The following is an 18,751-nucleotide window of genomic DNA, read 5'->3' as shown; positions in this document are numbered from 1 at the left end:
ATGCTCGTCTTGTGGTGCATTGGCACCATCTATTGGAGAACTAATGCAAACAGCAGCGTGAGGAAAAGACAGTAAACTTAATAGTCTTTCTTACCTTATTTAATCTAGCTTTTATAGAGGCAACGAAATAATATCTCCGGGACAATTATTCTAGATTTGTGGTGAATATCTGATTCACTTCAGTGAAGCAAGCACTGGTAGTAAAACACTATAATACCAGTTTAAGAGTAAAACTACACATTATGCAGAGGAGCTTTGTCGCGCATCGTAATGCAATAACTTCAGTGTGATTAAAAAACAAAAAGCTCACGGTGTGGTAATTGACTGACTATGTAGTAAATTCATAAGAACATACTATAACAATGGCTTTGCACATAAAACGTGTTACATCAATAGTTTCACCATGTAACTATGACTCATTTTGAAACAAAAGTCCTTTAGTATAATGTTCGCCTCAGTCATTCCTACAGAGGTGAAAAGACCTGAGAGACAACACTCACTACCAAATAAATCTTGGTTTCACCAAATTAATGCACTGATACATTGAAACCAATGTGTTTTGCTATATGTTTACATTGCTTTAAGGTATGAATAGTGAAAATGCCATAAAGCCATTGTTGCTCTGAACAAGCGTCTCTTACAACAAGTGAAGAAATGAAACAAAACAATATGTGTTGCGTGTCTTAATAAGGTTGTTGTCTTGTCTGTAAAATGGTATGAGGTTTGAAGTGTGAGAGAACCTTTAGTACAGAAAACTAATTTGTCAAATAAAACATGATGCGAAATAAAAAGAATTGCATATATTAATTGTACTTTATCTTTGGATTTAAAAAATATTATTCGTTATGTTTGGGTTACTGGAGGACAGTAATTTGCAAGGGGGGGATGGGGGGGGGGGGGGGGGGGTGGATAACTACTAGAGGTTTCAAATTCACCCCCATCAGATTATGAGATAAAACATGAACGAGATATTTGATTAAAAAATAATAATAATTCTGTAACAGACTCGTGGGCTGCTATGAGTGCTGCTCCTCTGTGAAAAGGGCCTCTTGTGTAATGCCAGCTCTCTTCATTAAATATGAAGTGCTTCAGCGTTGAGGAGGCAGAAATGTGTTCCCATTTGATCAATGGCCTTTTATTTTAACTCATCTTTCATAAAAGTATAGGTCACAGCTTTCCTGGGGGCTCAAAAAGTTTTCACTTGGAGAAACTTTATCAGTTGCTGGGTTGATTAAAAAAGTTTTTATTTTTTAACTCTGTCTTCATATCACTGTAGTACACGAGCAGTAATATCTGTCCTACTAATTTGACATGTGATAACCTGCAAAATAAGCACAGATCTTTTACTTTCTTGTTTCTCAGAGCCAAAAATGTGTCAAATCCCCCCCCCCCCCCTCCTTTTGTTTTAACTAAAGGATATTTGTTGCTTAGTTGTGTTAAAAAAAAAAAGCTGGTGAATGCATGAGGTTTCTATAGAACAGCCACTGTTGGATAATCTAAAGTGATGTTCAAACAAAATCTTGCATTTTGTGTGTACAATTTCAAATTTAAAGAGCTCACACATTAAGTGAAGCAAAGTGAAATATTACTAAAAGACATATATGCAGGCATCAGCTGTAAAACATGCACAAATGTAGTAGAACCAACTAGTCTTTCAATTTGTCTTGATGTAAAAACAAACACACACACACACACACACACACACACACACACACACACACACACACACACACACACACACACACACACACACATACATACATACATACATACATACATACATACATACATACATACATACATACATACATACATACATACATACATACATACATACATACACATTTGAAGTTCAAACATCCTTTTCATTAAAAAATAATAATAATTAAAGCATCAAATTAAGATTCCTGCTATATTGCCAAGCAAACATGTTATAGATATATAGATTATATTCATACTGGATACTTATAGTCATAAATTAGCCTCTAATGCAGGTTTTTAGGCTGTGTTAAGAAACCTTAATACTCTGAGTACCTATCGATGCACAAGGTAAACATGCAAACAATCAGAGAGAAACACTCTGTTTTTGGCTCTGAGATAAAATCAATAACGCAGTGTGAGGATTTTTTTTTTTCCTGAGACAAATCAAATATTTAACTTCTTTTACTCAGCACAATATTTACATCGTATTTCACCACAGAGTGATCAAAGATGAAGAGTCTGTTTACTAATGTTGGAAGATATACATGCATATGTGATGATTCCTAAAACACATAAACAGAACTGTGTATAAAGACTGAGGCAGTGAAAGCCACACATTCTTCCAGACAGGCAGTTTAGAGATACTAATAGTAATTCATTCATGTGTTTCAAGACAATGAGGAAACATTCATGCACATAGGTAGAAGATACAAACTCTACAGAAAAGGACCCCCCAGCCCACACTTTGGGGTTGGACAGGTAAGAAGATCAGATAAGATTATATCATATGGAGCTTTGTTGATCCCTTTGGAAAGAAAACTCTCCAGGAAATTAGAATTCCAGCAGTAATACAATTTATAAAAGGACAGATTTTTTTTTGTTAGTTTTTTTGTCTTGCTACCACTTTTTCCTCCTCGGTTGTCTGGTTATGGTAGGATAAATGTTATTATCAACACGTTTAAACCAGGCAGTTGTGATTGGCCTTGATTATGTTTATAAGAAGTTTCTTTCAAAATAAACAGAAACATGCATTTGAGTTCACTTTTAATTCAAATTGCCTCTTACATGTGAATTTGTCCATGTGTGCTTTTCTATCTCTGTGATGTCGAGTTGTTCCCCTTGGATTGACTCCCCATGACACTAAATTAGATGGAATAGTGTAAATGATAGTTGTTTCATGTATTCCAGGTTCCACGTTGCAGTTGATGTTTGTTTCTTTCCCTACTCTGTTGTTGAATTTGCTTTCTTGCATTGCCCTCATGTTTCCCCTGGTTGTATTTACTTGTTTTAAGTACTTTCTTTATTCATCCTACCTATGCCTGTTTGATTGGCTACTTGATAATAATGAATAAAAAAGTAATGAACTTTCATACATTCAGAATTATGCTATACTGTACTCGGGTCCGGTCAGATCATTATGTACTGCAATGTAAAAGATTGTTTCTTGCTGGATAATTGTGTGTGGTATTTTCTATAGATTATAAACATAATAATTATCTTTTTGCACCTCAAACCACTTTCAGGTTTGTAGTTCTCACACTCTTTTAGACTGTTACCCTGCAGACTATATCACGTGGACATGGACATACAGTTAAAGCACACACAAGCAGTTGTGAAACGAGAGTGGTGTCTACTGTAGTTGTTTTGTTTTATTATTCTTAAGAGTCTTGTATTTTTACTTGCAATTGAAAATCAGTAAAGTCGAATGTGTTATAAATGGCATTTTACTCCTCCACAGTGCTGTTGGTTATCATCACATCCTTCCTCTTCCGTACAAATCAGCTGAAACCTCATCGATGTGACTCAAGCGGTCTATAAATATTTCTTGTAGGTGTTGATCACTGTGATGTTGTGTGTGTGTGTGTGTGTGGGGGGGGGGGGGGGGGTTGTGTGTGTGTGTGTGTGTGTGTGTGTGTGTGTGTGTGTGTGTGTGTGTGTGTGTGTGTGTGTGTGTGTGTGTGTGTGTGTGTGTGTGTGTGTGTGTGTGTAGCCCTGCAGCCCTGCCTGCCTCCTGCTGGAGGATTACAGCCTTTACGCAGCAACTCAAAACCTTTATTCCGTTCGAATGAGGAAAACATCGCGTCTCTCTCTCCGATCGCTGTCACATGGGGCCGATCGCTTCCTGAAATGATCCTCGTCATGAGCGATGTGAGGTTTTTTCTTTTTTTCTTTTTCGCCTCCCTCTCCTCTCTATCGTAACATCGCACCGCGGATCAATTTCACATCCGCGCATCGTTTGTTGTTTGTTTATTTGTTTGGAGTTTTTTTGTTGTTGTTTTTTTTGCTGACCGATCGGAGCGTCGGTGCCGATGATGATCAGCAAAGTTAAAAACGCCATGTCCAACCTGGTGGGAGGGATGGTGCCGCACGGACACCACCACCACCACAACCACCACTCAGGTGGCGGCCAGACGTGCGGACCGGACAGCCTGCCGCCGCGCTTCCCCTACGGCCGGCCGGATTTCTTGGACCTCACCCCGGAGCTCCTGCAGTACTCCACCGAGCACGCGTCACGGCCGGTGCTCACGTTAAAACGAGACAGCAGGCTGCCCTGGCGCACGGGGTACGCAGAGTGAGTATGCCGATTCCTCCAGTGGCACACACCGGTCATCGATTTTGTTGTTGTTGTTGTTGTTTTTTTTATTCGGGAGAACAAAACCATGTGTTGCGATTTTTTTTATATTGGAGGCCTGATGGGTGTCTGGCCTGTGGAGTGTTTTTGTTGCTGCGGCACCTCGGAGTGCATTGCAGCAGCCAAAAGACGAACCAACACGGCCCTGACGCGATAGAACAGTTTCCTGCCTGGTAATGATCAGGAGTGTGTGTCTGAGCTGTAATCCCACAACATGCTCAAATTCATAACACACTGACATTCAGGATCTTACACTGTAGCCTTTTTCTCATATCAATTTAAATAAATATATTGGGGGGGGGGGGGGGGTGTTAAAGTGAAAGTAAGAAATATCTCATATATCCTGCTGTTTTGCATTCATTATAGTTTTAATAAAAGCTTGGATCCTTTTCTTTCTCCTTACGTACAACTGCATATTTGCATGGATGCATACATACATTCTCTACAATGTGGTCATAAAGATTTGTTTGTTTGAATCTCCCCAATGGCCATCTTGTTGTATTCATCCAAACAGATGCAGCACTAGTCATTCAAATGTGTGAGGTGCAGAGCTCCACTCCTCCTTGTCCTTGGTTTTTATTGCTGCGAGTGCTGCTGCTGCTTTCACACTCAAATACACCTGCAGTGTCCTCACAGGTAGCAACAACGCTGCACCATTTCATTCACGCTATTGGCCCAAATATGCTGTTGGCTTGATTCCTCAAGCAGATAAAACATTTTCACGGGATTCACTCTCCCACGGGGGGGAGTTATGAAGGTCTGGATAGCTTCACTCAAACAGTGCGTGGGCTATACCACTTCTGCAGGACTCTCTATGGAAAATGTGTAGGGGGGGGGAAGAGCTGAATCATACATAAAGTCTCAAGGGGACAGGGATGAGATTTGTGACGACGGCTCTCTCAGAAGGCTGAATGAAAGGGGTCAAACGAGGGCGGCTTTATGCGGAAAACGTGGGATCATTCTGCTGGTCATGCACTGTGCCATCCTTGAAAATCATTTGCATCCTGCAGCAAATTACTCGCAGGTGTAGTTTCACTGCGAACTGTAATCATAGCATTAGCCGCGCTGTTTACAACGCCACGTAATCGCCTGAGCTGATCATCACACGCCGGCTGCCAGTGCTCCTTTAGTGCAGCGTTAAAAATCCCCCAAAATCTGCAGCCATCAGTGTGAAGCATCGTACTGTGCACAGATAAAACGCCACACCAGTCCAAAATAAATGGCACTGCAAAGTCAACGCCTAAGCTGAAGACTTAAGCTCTTCTGATGCAAAATTATCGCCGTTGTCATCATGTAGAGGCAATATGCATTCGGGATGTAGAAAAAGCCATGCTTGAGGTTGATCTAATACAATAAATGTCACAGTGTTTACTGTACCGTCCCATCAGCCCTGTACTTTCTGCCCATTGCTGTTGAAGCTTTCTGTGTCGTAACGAGCAGGAACAGTGATGGAAGCGATCCATTTGGATTCCACTTGCTGGCTCACATTCAAACCCAGAGCAACGTCTTCCTTTTGATATCGATTGTTCAGCGTATCTGCGTCATTCTGGCCATAATGAGGAATTCACAGTTATTGTTAACAACTTTGCTTTTTCTGGCACCTCGATGACGGAGTGGTGTTTGCCTCAGTGCGGTGAAAAGACTGCTCGGAGACTTGCTTCTGTCTCAGATAAGACCCAAAGGGTCTAAAATCCAGAGGAATTCTGAAGGTAAAATCGATCTGCAAATTTGGCACCAATCATGTGTGAGATGCAGAAGATGATCAGTACCATAACTTTGATGTACAAACACGTCAGCAGAAATATTTAAGTGCACTTATGGTATTACTCTCAAAGTGCTTTGGCCAAATGGTTATTTGATACTGATCAATAAACTTCAAGTCGGAGGGAGGAGGATCACAAAAGGGAGTTTGAGCAGGTCAAAATTTTGACGAATATAAAGGAAAGTATTTTTGCAGACTGTATGTAATATATTTTTTCATGATTATCTTAATATTGCGCTAATAAATGACCAAGAACAGGTTGAAAATCGGATTATGTATGTATAATGCATTGTGGCCTACAAAGTGACCCAATAATTTAATAGAAAAACAAATGCATGAAAACCATTCGGGACCTGTGGTGTATTTTCAGATTTGAAACTTATTTTCTCATGCTTAAAAATTCAATATATAGAACTCAGTTTGGTAAGAAAATATCTCAATACACTTACTATGAATCACTTGTAATATTTCAGTATGGTGCAAAAACTTGTTTTTACACTTTTCTGAAATGAATTGGCAATACAGAGTGAGAAGTGCCCTTATTTTGAAATGCAGCGTCTGAAAAAATTTGCCCTTATATTTGAGCAAAATCTCACATTCCAGGTTCCTCTGTCTTTCATAAAGCGTGACAGAATATAGAACGCCACAACTGAGCAACATGACAAGATGTCACGTCTAACTTAATCACTTGACAAGTTCTTTGTATGATCTTTCTGTGTGTGTACACTCTGAAGTATCTCACTGGAGCACTCTTGCTTTTATTCATGGGTTTGTATAGAACGGGTTTAGTGCAAAGTAATTGAGGGAGATTTACCTGAATATTATGAGCCTTTCTGATGGATTGTAGGATTTGCTTTAGTTTTTACATTGAAGTGTTATTAAAAAATAAAAGTGTTTACAGCTTCTACATTGGAATGATTTGTTTCCATTATAAATCACTCTCAATTAAACAATGTTGGGTTGTAGAATATTGATAAGACGCATGTTCTAATTTCTAATGCTGATAGACAAAAAGCACATAACTCATGCTGAAGCTGGTCCCTGCAGACTGGGCTGCCGACATACAGACAACCGAGCAAACGCATTCGCGCCGATATGCAACAGAAAGGCCCCAGAAATGATTGAACCCATTGAATAATCTCGTCGTGAGGTGAGCGTTTCAACCGCCACAAAAACATGCAGCCTCTATTATACCTTTATTCTCCGGGAGATTAGTTGTCCTGCCACCTTTCATTACTCCGTGCTGCACAAACGTGACGAGCAACTTCCTCTCCCTGCAAAGGAATTCGGAAAATGACGAGTCTAATTCTGCAGTGCTCCTTATAAAGGCTTTGAGACTGTAGGATTTATTGTCCAGTTACATGAAATCCTCGCCTGCAGTGTTTGTCAGGAGGACCAACTTTTGTTCAGGTTGCAACTATATGTGGATCAAGTTATGCCAACTCAATCTTCTAGGATGCATTAAAACACACAATCAATATAGGGGATGGTCAACCACTCAAAAACTAATTGGTTGGTTTTTAAGAGGTTTTTTTCTTTCTCTTTCACTGGGTTGCATGCACTACTGCTCTGCCTCTGATTGAACCACAAGGGGTTTCCATATCTCCGAAACAGCCGCTCCTCTCAGTAGGAGGCTATCATTACAGAGTCTTCCACAAGTTTCATACAAGCCACACAGTTTGACAACAGATTGCGTCTTTTGTCTGAGAGACGATGTCTTCACACAGACGTGATTTATCAGATGTGTGAGGTCACGCTGCCGAGCAGTCGCAACTCAAGACTTTCACAGGAAAGCTCAGCTTCCCCTTTTGAGTTTTCCTTGACATAACATACAGTAGCGGGCTCAGGGTTGAGAGGGACCGTTTCACCAAACTCGACCGAAATGATTTTCAGTCACGGGTTTGAGGAGACACATGACCTATTTACCAACATGTGAAAGAGTCAAGCGGTGACTGAAGCGCCTCATTTAGACGCACATCCTCCCACACAGCAAAACGTGTCCTCATTTATTGCTCACTGAGCTCATGTGACCGCTTTCAACACAGACAAAATGCTGATTCATGACCGGGGGTTCACTATCCTGGGGAAGAAAATATTGACATTCCTAATGAGTCTTCTCACAAAGAGAGCGTCCGCCCATCCGTTCTCTACGCTGAAGACAGTCAGTCGATCGCAGGGAGACGGACAACTAAATTCACCGCTCTGGGAATTGTTTAGTCACTTAATAGCCTTGCATGTTTTTGTGCGTGGGTAGAACATGCAAACCTGACAAAGAAAGATATCCAAGAAGACTTGAATTGGAGATAAAAGCCGCTTTGCAGTGACGGTGCTGGCCAACACGCCACCGTGCTGCAAAGTTGGTCTCGGGTAAGATATTTCGGCTGACCGAACGCACCGCAGGACTCCGGGGAAGAGTCGTATTTAATAACAGCAAATGAATAGTTCAGTGTTTGTTACAAAGTTTTACGCAGACCTCGCAGCTTCAGGGCAGCTTCGGTTCCGCAGCCAGCCTTCACAAATATATGACCTGGATTTAAAAAGAAGCAGCCAAACTGTTGGCAATCTCACGGTGAAGCTACAGGAAATCTGGCGGAACATTGCAGATTTGAGTCGTCACATTCCAGTACAGCGGGAGTGGGGTTTTTTCTTGTTTTTGTTTTTTTTTTTTTGTCCACAGGCCCGCGTCCAGGTCTCTGGCCTGTCAACCAGGCCATTTTTAAATTCTTCCCCATCATTAGTCCTGATGCAGGCCCCTGCAGTGCAGGACACTGTTGGGCCTGTCCACTGCTTTCAACTGATTAGACAGTGAAAGGGCTTTCTATAATCCTCGTTTGGGAAGCCGCTGCATTTTGAGCCTCAAATTTGTAACACTCTGATATCTGAGCTTCCTGCGAGCCAGCGTCAATTTTCACTCACGATTCTAATCAGCCGAATTATAGGAAAGACGAAAGGCCAGAAGTCTTTATCTGATAAGACCCCCCCCCCCCGGTGATTGTTATCCTGACAGTCGTTTAACTATTGGCTTTTTTCACTGTCATTCTGCCTTTTATTTTTCATTTTAATCTCCTCATCCGTTTCTTTTGCGTTTCCTCCGATGAGCCCAGCAGTGGCCAACTGATAGACTCCTAATCCTCCAACTCCGGAGCTTTCTGAAGGAATCTTAATGACAATACTTGAAATTCTAAAATTGCATAATGGGCATTATGCTGTAATATTCGGCGAATGTGGCATTCATCTATAATTGAAAATGTTGCATAACACTCCAGCATGAGATCCAAGCTGCAGCTGCCTTTCTAAGTCCGCCTCATGTGGCGGCTTAGGAGACAAAGCTCGTGAATGTCTGCATATTGTTCCACGCAGATGATCACTTTGTTAGATTTTTAATGTATGTTTTGCTCCTTGTACAAACAGCAAATAGTTTCCATTTACTTCAGCAATGGTTGAAAGTACATGATCCCGCTTCTTTTTTTTTTTTTGATGGTTTTGGGCCTCACAGGTGTGTGAACGTTCCCATAAATGTCTGTCTCTGTGTGTTTGCCCTGTGATTCACTGGCGATTATTCCATGGCGTAATCCTGCTTTCACCCTGAGACCAACTTCAGGGCACTTTTACCCTCAATTAGAAAAAAAGTGTTGTAAAAGATGGAAGAGATTGAGTCAAATAGGCTAACAGTTTAATAATATGACTTAAATTCATCAAGAGGGCAGCGACACATCTCCATTATCATATAGATTGTGTAGGAAGTGCTTGTGTTTGTCATAAGAGATCTGTAAGATAATCTCATTGTAAGCTTGTGTCGTGTTTACAGCCGTCATCTCTTCTCCTGTTTGGAGGCAGCCACTGTCCTGCATCTCTTATCTCCCTCCTCCAATATGTTACTCTAATGAAATGATTTATTCATTCAGCTCGCTTGTGCTGAAGGAAAGAAAAACAAAACAATGCAAGCTGGTGGCTTGTCAGGACCAGAGAACATTGGCTTGCAGTTTGTTCCTCCAAATGGCCAAAAATTTTAAAAAACAAAACACCGGAGGTTTTAAAATGGAAGAAATCCACACTTATTTGACAAATTTTCTTTGCTCACCGATGTTCAGTGTGAAAAGGCAGGATGAGGTCATGCATTCAAAACTGTTGGTATTTGTATACGGTGCATGTTCATATCATGACAACAATGCACTTCCGACACTGTACACCGTAGTTTATTTACCTCATTTCCTCAAGTATTTACCTCGTGTAACTGGATGTTTTCACCGATTATCTCCAACATGTTCAGCACAGTTTTCAACACTTTAATGTTGACGATTTGGTCGTTTCGTCTGGTTCACGCACCAGGAAAGTGGATGCTGCTTGAGTAGGAAGCGGTGCATTAGTCTGAAGCTATTATCGTCCACGGGCTTCAGCTCATAATAAAAACACTTAATCCCTCCTGGAAGTTCCCTGTGGGACGTGGCCGCATCCTGCCCCACTTTTTAACCTCACCGTTGGACTCTCTCGCTCCATCTTTCTGGCTGCTGCCGTGTTTATATGCAGTTCGACGATGAGAGCAAACAACAATAAATCATCTGGCTCGGGGCTCACCTTCCCCCCTTCATGTCTTTTCTCCATCAGGGTGATCAATGCGGGGAAGAGCATGCTGAACGAGGACCAGGCCTCTTGTGAGAAGCTGTTTGTGAAGAAGCCGAGCGGCAAACATCGTAATTCCTCTTTGCTGGAAGACAGCGGGGTGAGCGAGGGTCAAACTCCTGACCAGCAGACGGCGAGGGTTTATTTAGCTCCCGTGAAGAAATCACTTAAGATATTCCGAGGATGATATCAGCATAGTTAACACGCCGAAGGTGTCTGAGGGCTACATTACTCAAGGATGGTTTCAGTTCTCTTTATCTGGCCTGAAATGTAACACGAGACCGTGTTAGAGGTGGATTCTCACAGCCTCACTCTATCTGTGCGTGCACTACAGTTACCTGACACCCAGCAGTGGTGTCTACACATTGTGTTCGGTATTGATGGACTTCGTTGCTTTGGAATTCCTCCACAGTGCTGGTCACACTTTCTCATTTTTCACATCCAATCACCCCTTTTAGACATGTTCCTCTTTCTTCCTCGTCGTAAAGAACTGTTGTTAGAATATGGCTGAGATATGATAGTAAATGCACTTCAAGGACGCGTTCACTGCAGCAGTCTTGCACTGTAGGTAACGTTTCAACCATTCACACACATCAACGACGACGCCTTCATACAAGGGGCTTGTCCGTCATGATGAGTAATTTGGGGCTCAGTGTCTTGCTCAAGGACTTATCAACATATAAATCGCAGGGCTCGATGGGTGATTGAACGATCAATAGTGAGATTAGGCGATGACCAACTGTGCCAAATAAGCTATTGTCACCCAGACATAGTCAGAAAATCCTCAAAGTCACAAAAAAACATTTCTAACCCAATAAAATTTATTTTAAAATCAAGACAATTGATAAAAAGATGATTATTGAATTTGTTAAATTCAGCTTAAAGCGTATACAATACAAGAGGTAAAGGTACAGTGATGATGAAATTTATTAACAGACTCAATAAAATCCTCAGCAAACTGGTTCTGAGGGAGCTTCTTCCAAATCTTTGATTTATAAGATCTATAACGTATCCATCGTCATTCATGTAGTCACAAATCATCGCCCATACAAAACTTTTAGGACCATTTGTTTGGATTTACGGCCAGAAAACAACTTTTTCTCCCACTTTCACTTGGCTTATAAGGTCATAGGTCACTGAGCTAACATATATTCTATACACACACACACCCACACACACACACACACACACACACACACACATATGCATGCCCTCCATTTAGTGTTAATGAATTCCATCACTTCTTGTTGCACCCTTCCCCCACTTCAACAGAGAAATAAGCAGATGTTAGAAAGTGAAGCAGGACAACTCAGCCTATAAATATTCCTGCAAACACAAAGGTGGCACCGCCTTTCCATCGCTCCTCAACAGCCTCTTAAAATAGAAACTTTTGATATTTACTTTCTGTGCATGTGTATGATATTCATGCTCTCAAGCCCCACCGTTGTGGATTTGAGAGTTTTCATAAATTCATGAATATTTTTAACGAGAATAAAATCCAGTGAAATGGACAAAACATATTGCTTTACTTCGACAAAATAAAAGTCAGCAGCTGCAGACACCGACCGAGCCTGTAAGCCCTCGCAATCTGTTGAGAGTTGTAATCTCATGGCAGCTATTATTAAACCCAGGAAACAAGAGGAATTAATTTTTTGTGTTTTATATCACTGCTTTTTCTTTTAACAGATTTCTTTTATACTTTTTTTTTTCTTTCTTCTTTCAGGATGGCACAGGACTCCCCCTCCACTTCTGGGGCGTGTTCGATGGACACGCAGGCTCTGGCGCCGCCATCATGGCCTCCAAGCTGCTTCACCGCCTCATCAGGGACCGGCTGGGAGAAATCTGCCACCTCCTGGAGAACCCCAGCAGCGCGCCTCCGATCTGCCTGGCCAAGAACGGCAGCCCGTACCAGGCGGATTCGAAGAAAGGAGCCGCGCAGGAGCCAGAGGACCCCGACGCCGTCAGCGACTCCACCGTACGCTTTCACATGGAGAAGGTTGTCAGCATGGAGAGCCTGGTGATGGGGGTCATAGAGACCGCCTTCAAACAGATGGTGAGCAGATGATGACTAATGATGCGTGAGAGAAAATAAGTAAACAGCCCTTGCGGTATTTTAAGGATTTCCTGAACATTTTTGCTCATTTGCATGACCTTAAACCTTAAGGAGATAAATTACCCGTTTTGTTACAGCGCTGCTCTGTTAGAATCTGAACTTTTAAAAAATGAAAGGAAAACACACATAGTGGTGTGGCGTTGAGCAAGAACATCCCCGGTTTGAGAATGGGCGTCAGGTCCTTGCTGGGTGGAGTTTGCACGTTCTCACGTTTTGGGTTAATTGGCATCCCTCAATGGCCTTTAGATGTGACTCTTTCTGTCTCTGTTTGCCTTATGATGGACAGGCAGCCTGTCCAGGGTCCCTGCTTTCACCTAATTTACTCAGAGAGTGCAGGCACAGGGCAAACATGCAAATTACTACACAGACTACAGGACCGTAATTAAGCTGATGATTTTTAACTATGAGGCTCTACTAAACCACAGTACCAATGTGGAAATGAACCAGTAATCCTCAGAAAATTACATTATTATTTCAACATTGTATTGTTTTCATGCATTTTTCCCCCTTTTTCCTTTGTGGTAAGTGTACAGAATGTATTAATACCATTAGACAAATAGATACAAATTCTGCCAGGACTCCAAATCTTTACTTTTGAGACAATGATCTCTGGTGTAAATTAGACTTCATCAGTGTAATCAGAATGTGGCACCAGAGAGCTTCAGAGGACACCGAGCAGTCCCTCTACCTATTGTTCTGTGGTTTTCTTAATTTTCTTGTGGATAAATCAAGTAGGTGGAGACTGAAAGTATGAATTATTGTATTAAAGAACACTGTTTTTACTGAATACAAGCTTGCTTGTTTCTGTTCATCTACCACATTTTGCTTTTGTTTTTATGTGGATGAATATGTACAAAGAGCTTTTCTGGTATGTTGTACGTTTTAAACCGCAAAAGAACTTTATTCTTATATGGATTTCCCTCTTTGTTTCAGGATGACCTGATTGAAAAGGAAAAAACGTCATATGCCATTTCTGGTGGGTGTTGTGCCTTAGCTGCTATTCATCTAATGGGAAAACTCTATGTCGCCAATGCTGGAGATAGCAGGTAAGACGTGGCTGTGATCCATCAGGTCTCATCTGGTGTCGAGTTTGCAAAACTGCAGCCAGTTGTCCTGTATTTCTCCGCAGGGGCATAATTATACGAAATAGTGAAGTTATTCCTATGACGAATGAATTCACACCTGAGTCGGAGAGACAGCGGCTACAGTATCTGGTATATGAATTTTATTTATCTTTTTTTTTTTTTTCTTTGTGCCGTCCCATCCCAGTTAATATATAATCTTTACTGCAGACTGGGGTCCGTATAAAACAACTGTAGATGAAGGCAGGTTACACCCTGGACAGGTCTCCAGTCCTCCACAGGGCAAAAACACACACAGAGAGTACAATATGCTGGAAAACATGCAAACTACAGCAGGAAAGAGTATAGTTTTACAGAATACAGGGAACTTGTTTTGATGACGTTGGTGCAACACAGTAGGACAAACAAGGTGCAACAAGAAGAAAATGTATAAGAAATTATAGTCACACAGTGGGTGGAGGATGTTTGTTGCTAAACTGAGGAGCTGCTGAAGTTTTCTGTATGTATGTATGTATGTATGTATGTATGTATGTATGTATGTATGTATGTATATAACTGCACTAAGGCCTCAGCAACACAAACCTACAATCTATTGCCTTTTGTGTTTTAAGGGAGGGAGACCTACTCTGACGTGACTAAAATGAAGTGATTTTTCTACTTTTATGCAATTGTCCCAATTTCTGTGTGTCGCTGCAGGGATTCCTGAGGCCAGAGCTCCTGGGTAATGAGTTCACTCACATTGAGTTTCCTCGTAGGATCCAGCACAGCGAGCTGGGAAAGAAGATGCTCTACAGAGACCACACCATGACTGGCTGGTAAACCCCCAGATCCGCCTTAATCACATTACTCACTGTTAATTACTTCTCTTTCTTTTTCCTGGCTCTTCTTAGTATTCAGGACGGCCAAAGAATAACCTGGGGCTGCACCTTTAGGAATACCTGTTGTCTGGTAGTAAATAAAGAAATAGCATGTCCATAGTATGAAATTACATTTTTGAAGAAATGTTAAAGCCATAGAAGTTGTAAAATTGTAACATTTTGCAGATTGTATTTATGTGGATTATATCTATGATGTTCTCTGCTGCTTCATTGCAGGGCTTATAAGACAATCATTGAAGATGATCTCAAATTCCCGTTGATATATGGAGAAGGGAAAAAGGTAAACTATTTAAAAAAAAAAAACATGTTTGAAGGTATTAAACTGGTTTGTTCAGTTAGTTGTATGTAACGAGTTTAATTATGCACTTTCCATATTGTTCCTTGTGGTATTTTGAGCAGACGCTGCCAGTTTTCACTTTGTGTCCATGCTGATCATTCTCATGATCCATGTATTTTTAATCATTCGTAGATATTAAGTGGAATGTTTGCCTGGACGGAGAACCTCCTCTGTTTTGTTTTGTTTTTTTCATTTGTGCATGAAGGAATATAATCTTCACTTAATAATCCCCCATAAATGGATTTTCCCAGAAGTGAATCACATTGGTAGCATTAACCTACATTGCTCTGTGCATTTATATATAAATATATACCTTATATTGCCAAAAGTATTTGCTCAGCTATCCAGAACATAGAATTCGGGGGTTCCACGTCAAATTCAGCGCCTAAACAAGCAGACGATTTCTACTAACGTTCATGAGAAAGAGGCTCACTCTCAGGAGCTCACGGAATTCCTGCGCGGTGCCGCGATAGGATGCCACCTTTGCAGTAGTTCCAGCCTTGAAGTTTCCTCTCGGCTAAATACCCCTGTACTACTGTTAGTAGTAATATATCAAAGTGGAAGCGATTGGGAGGATTACGATGCGGTGGTTGTCGTCCGGGAGTTCCAGTGAAGGGAAGTCTGAAAGCTTCAGCACACCAAGACATTTTCGAGAATTTCCTGCTCTCGTGCGCTTCGTATGCGTGCGAAGACAGGCAAGCGAATGCTTGTTGGCAATATCGTGTGCGTGTGTAGGTCTTCGCTGTTTTTTCTGTGTGACTGTGTGAATATTTGCCGGTGCGCGCAGGCTCGCGTCATGGCGACCATCGGAGTGACCCGCGGGCTGGGCGATCACGACCTGAAGGTGTACAACTCCAACATTTACATAAAGCCCTTCCTCTCGTGTGTCCCGGAGGTGAGTGAGGAGAAAGAAGAAATGACACATGCTTTCATTTTGTCATATCGTTTAGAACTTTAATATTTTTTAACGTGAATTCAATGAAACGGAGTAGTCTGACCATAAAGGCGAGACATTGGATTCGTTGACAAATGCGACGCTTTATAATCTAGCAGTGGTGCAACATCACAGTATGAAGCAGCATCAAAAACGCAGCTACAATTTGTCAAATAAAAACAAATATGGATTACCATATGTGACCATTATTATTTTTTCACAATCGTGATAGTTAAACATATTTAAAGTCCAATTCTGTGGTATGTAATCACAGTGGTAACCCTGGATTCATTAATATCCACATTACGATGTTCAGTTGTTTCACACTCTTGGATCTAATCCGTACAAAAATGCATACTTCCATTCCTTTTACCATTAGAAAGGTTAGAAGTGCACACAACAGTTTTACAGCCTCTTGAAACATATCACAGTACTTCCCACTTTCACTACGTTAGGTACCTGAACAGGAAATGAGAATTCAGTCCGGGGTCACAGAAACTCTGTAACTCCGGCTTAGCTTATATGATCGTTGTTAGTTGTGACTCTGCTTCATGTAAAAAGGAAAAAAAAAATGTATCTAAACATGAGCAGCTTTACTACGGTTAATGGAGTTTATGGCCTTTTTTGCATGCCAGCACACGGTTTTAATCTTTTGTCTTTAGATATAAGCGGAAAATGTTTACTGACTGCTTTTGGATGCGACTAGTTTTAGAAATCTGGTGATGAAAACAAACTCACCTCCAACATTTTCCCGATGACAGGTAATGATTTATAACGTGGACGAAAACAAACACGGACCGGACGACGTCCTGGTGATGGGTACAGATGGACTGTGGGACGTGACAACAGACCGCGAGGTGGCAGATGCTGTGTCAGCCTACTTATCCTGCTGTGACCCTTCTGATCCCATGAGGTAATCTCTGCCTACCAAATAATCCTTCACATCTCTGCTTTTTGTTGTCACTGCATCGCCGGTTAATGTGGTCACATTTCAGCTTCATGGAGTCCGTGAGGAACATCTGTGTTGTTGTACCTAAGTATGTCCACAAGGTGGCGGCAGATCATATACTGTACCCTCTACTCGTTTCGTTTACGTTCAGTATATTTATTAGAAATGTTTTTTTTTCTATTTATTGCATCAAGACTTCGACTTTGAAGTATTATATTTTCTATTTTTCTTTTACTCAGAGAAGCCTAACAGGTTTGAAATTCCTGAAGAAGATACAGCAACAGACATTGTTATATAGATTTTCTGTCATCATGTAGTACATATAATTATATATAATCACATAATTGCAAGCTGCTAAATTAGCAATGACGGGAAGTGAATTTGCGTGAGTGCAGCTTTCAGTCACATTTTAGCTCATTTTCAAGGTTAATTTAAAGGTTTGTATAAATATTTAACTAGATTTTAGATTGAAAAACTGCTGCCGCCTTTAACAGTTTTATTCAACAATATTCAAATTGACACTTCACATTAAAAAAACACTTGATTTATTAATCATTTCTTATTACAGTAGGACCACTTTGAAGGACTTCAGCTCTATTTTGAGTTTATCATTTCCATACTACCACGATTTTGTTTTCATGTTATGTTATTAATACTTTCACTTTTCATGGGACTTCGACGGTGAAGAAAACATGGCAGGTTTTCTTATTTTTCAGAACGGGAAAATGTACTTTTGTGTGCGTGCTCGTCCATAATTATACATTTCGCCACTGTAATGGCCGTTTATGCATCCCTGCTGTGTTTCCCTGCGACCCAGATACACACTGGCAGCTCAGGACCTGCTCATGAGGTCTCGGGGAGTGCTGAAGGAGCGCGGCTGGCGGCTGCCCAATGAAAAGCTGGGCTCCGGCGACGACATCACCGTGTTCGTCATCCCGCTTGCAGGGCACGAGCCGGAGACATGACCGGGCGTTGTGACGACCGACGCGACAGGGCTGACCCTCCGGGGGTTCTTCTGAGCTCCTTAAACCCCGGACTGATGGAGCGGTGGGAGACTAAAGCAAAACGAAAAAAGGAGAAAAAAAAAAAAAATGGCTTCCTCATAGAGGAGAATCGGGTCTGAGCAGCACCTCCATTGATCCGCCAGATCAGCAGACCCAGTCGCTTCCCTTCGACTTACCCCAGGATCAGCCGCCCATCTCCTCTCCTTCATGCAGGCAAAAGATTTCGGGTGACTTCCACGGTTGAGTCCCCACTTTTCTCCCAAACCTGTTATTTTGTGGCAGTCGCCAGTGAGAATTTAATCCCTGTAATATTTTCTTTTGTTTCCTTGTTTATGTTCAAGGCAGCAAAATCATTCAAACTTACAAAACGGATTGTTCTTTTACATGTTATGACCCTATTTAAATTCCCTTTTGTAAAAAAAAAAACAAAGCAAAGAGCCTCCCATAACTTCCACCGTCATGTATTTAAAGACAAAGAATGTGAGGAAACCAAAGAGATGCTGCTGCGGCATGAGGATGGAAAATCTGTACAAATAAATACACAAAGGGTAAAACTAAACAAAACAAATAAACAACCACCCATCAGTTTCATGCCTGTACATTACCGGCGCATGGAGGCGGTAAAAAACAGAGGAATGGACCTTCTTTCATTCTTCACCACTGGACTCAAACGGAATCGGTTGAGTCTGCGTTGCAGTATTTCCCTAATAACGAATGAATAAATGAAGACACCTGAGGC

General features: G+C 41.3%; 1 protein-coding gene across 1 annotated transcript; it reads left to right on the top strand.

Annotated features, from left to right (window-relative positions):
* Positions 1-3,577: 3,577 nt before the first annotated feature.
* On the top strand, positions 3,578-18,506 carry ppm1j (protein phosphatase, Mg2+/Mn2+ dependent, 1J). Its single transcript, XM_080462645.1, has 10 exons — positions 3,578-4,273; positions 10,701-10,815; positions 12,439-12,768; positions 13,762-13,874; positions 13,958-14,042; positions 14,607-14,725; positions 15,005-15,068; positions 15,913-16,020; positions 16,821-16,972; positions 17,826-18,506. Exons 1-10 carry the CDS (start codon positions 4,011-4,013, stop codon positions 17,971-17,973), a joined length of 1,497 nt encoding a protein of 498 aa, XP_080318771.1. The 5' UTR covers positions 3,578-4,010; the 3' UTR covers positions 17,974-18,506.
* The last annotated feature ends 245 nt before the right edge of the window (positions 18,507-18,751 follow it).

This window comes from Lipophrys pholis, assembly GCF_963383615.2.
Source record: "Lipophrys pholis genome assembly, chromosome: 4".
NCBI lineage: Eukaryota > Metazoa > Chordata > Actinopteri > Blenniiformes > Blenniidae > Lipophrys > Lipophrys pholis.
Note: the sequence above shows the minus strand (reverse complement) of the source record. Positions and strands in the feature narration are given on the sequence as shown.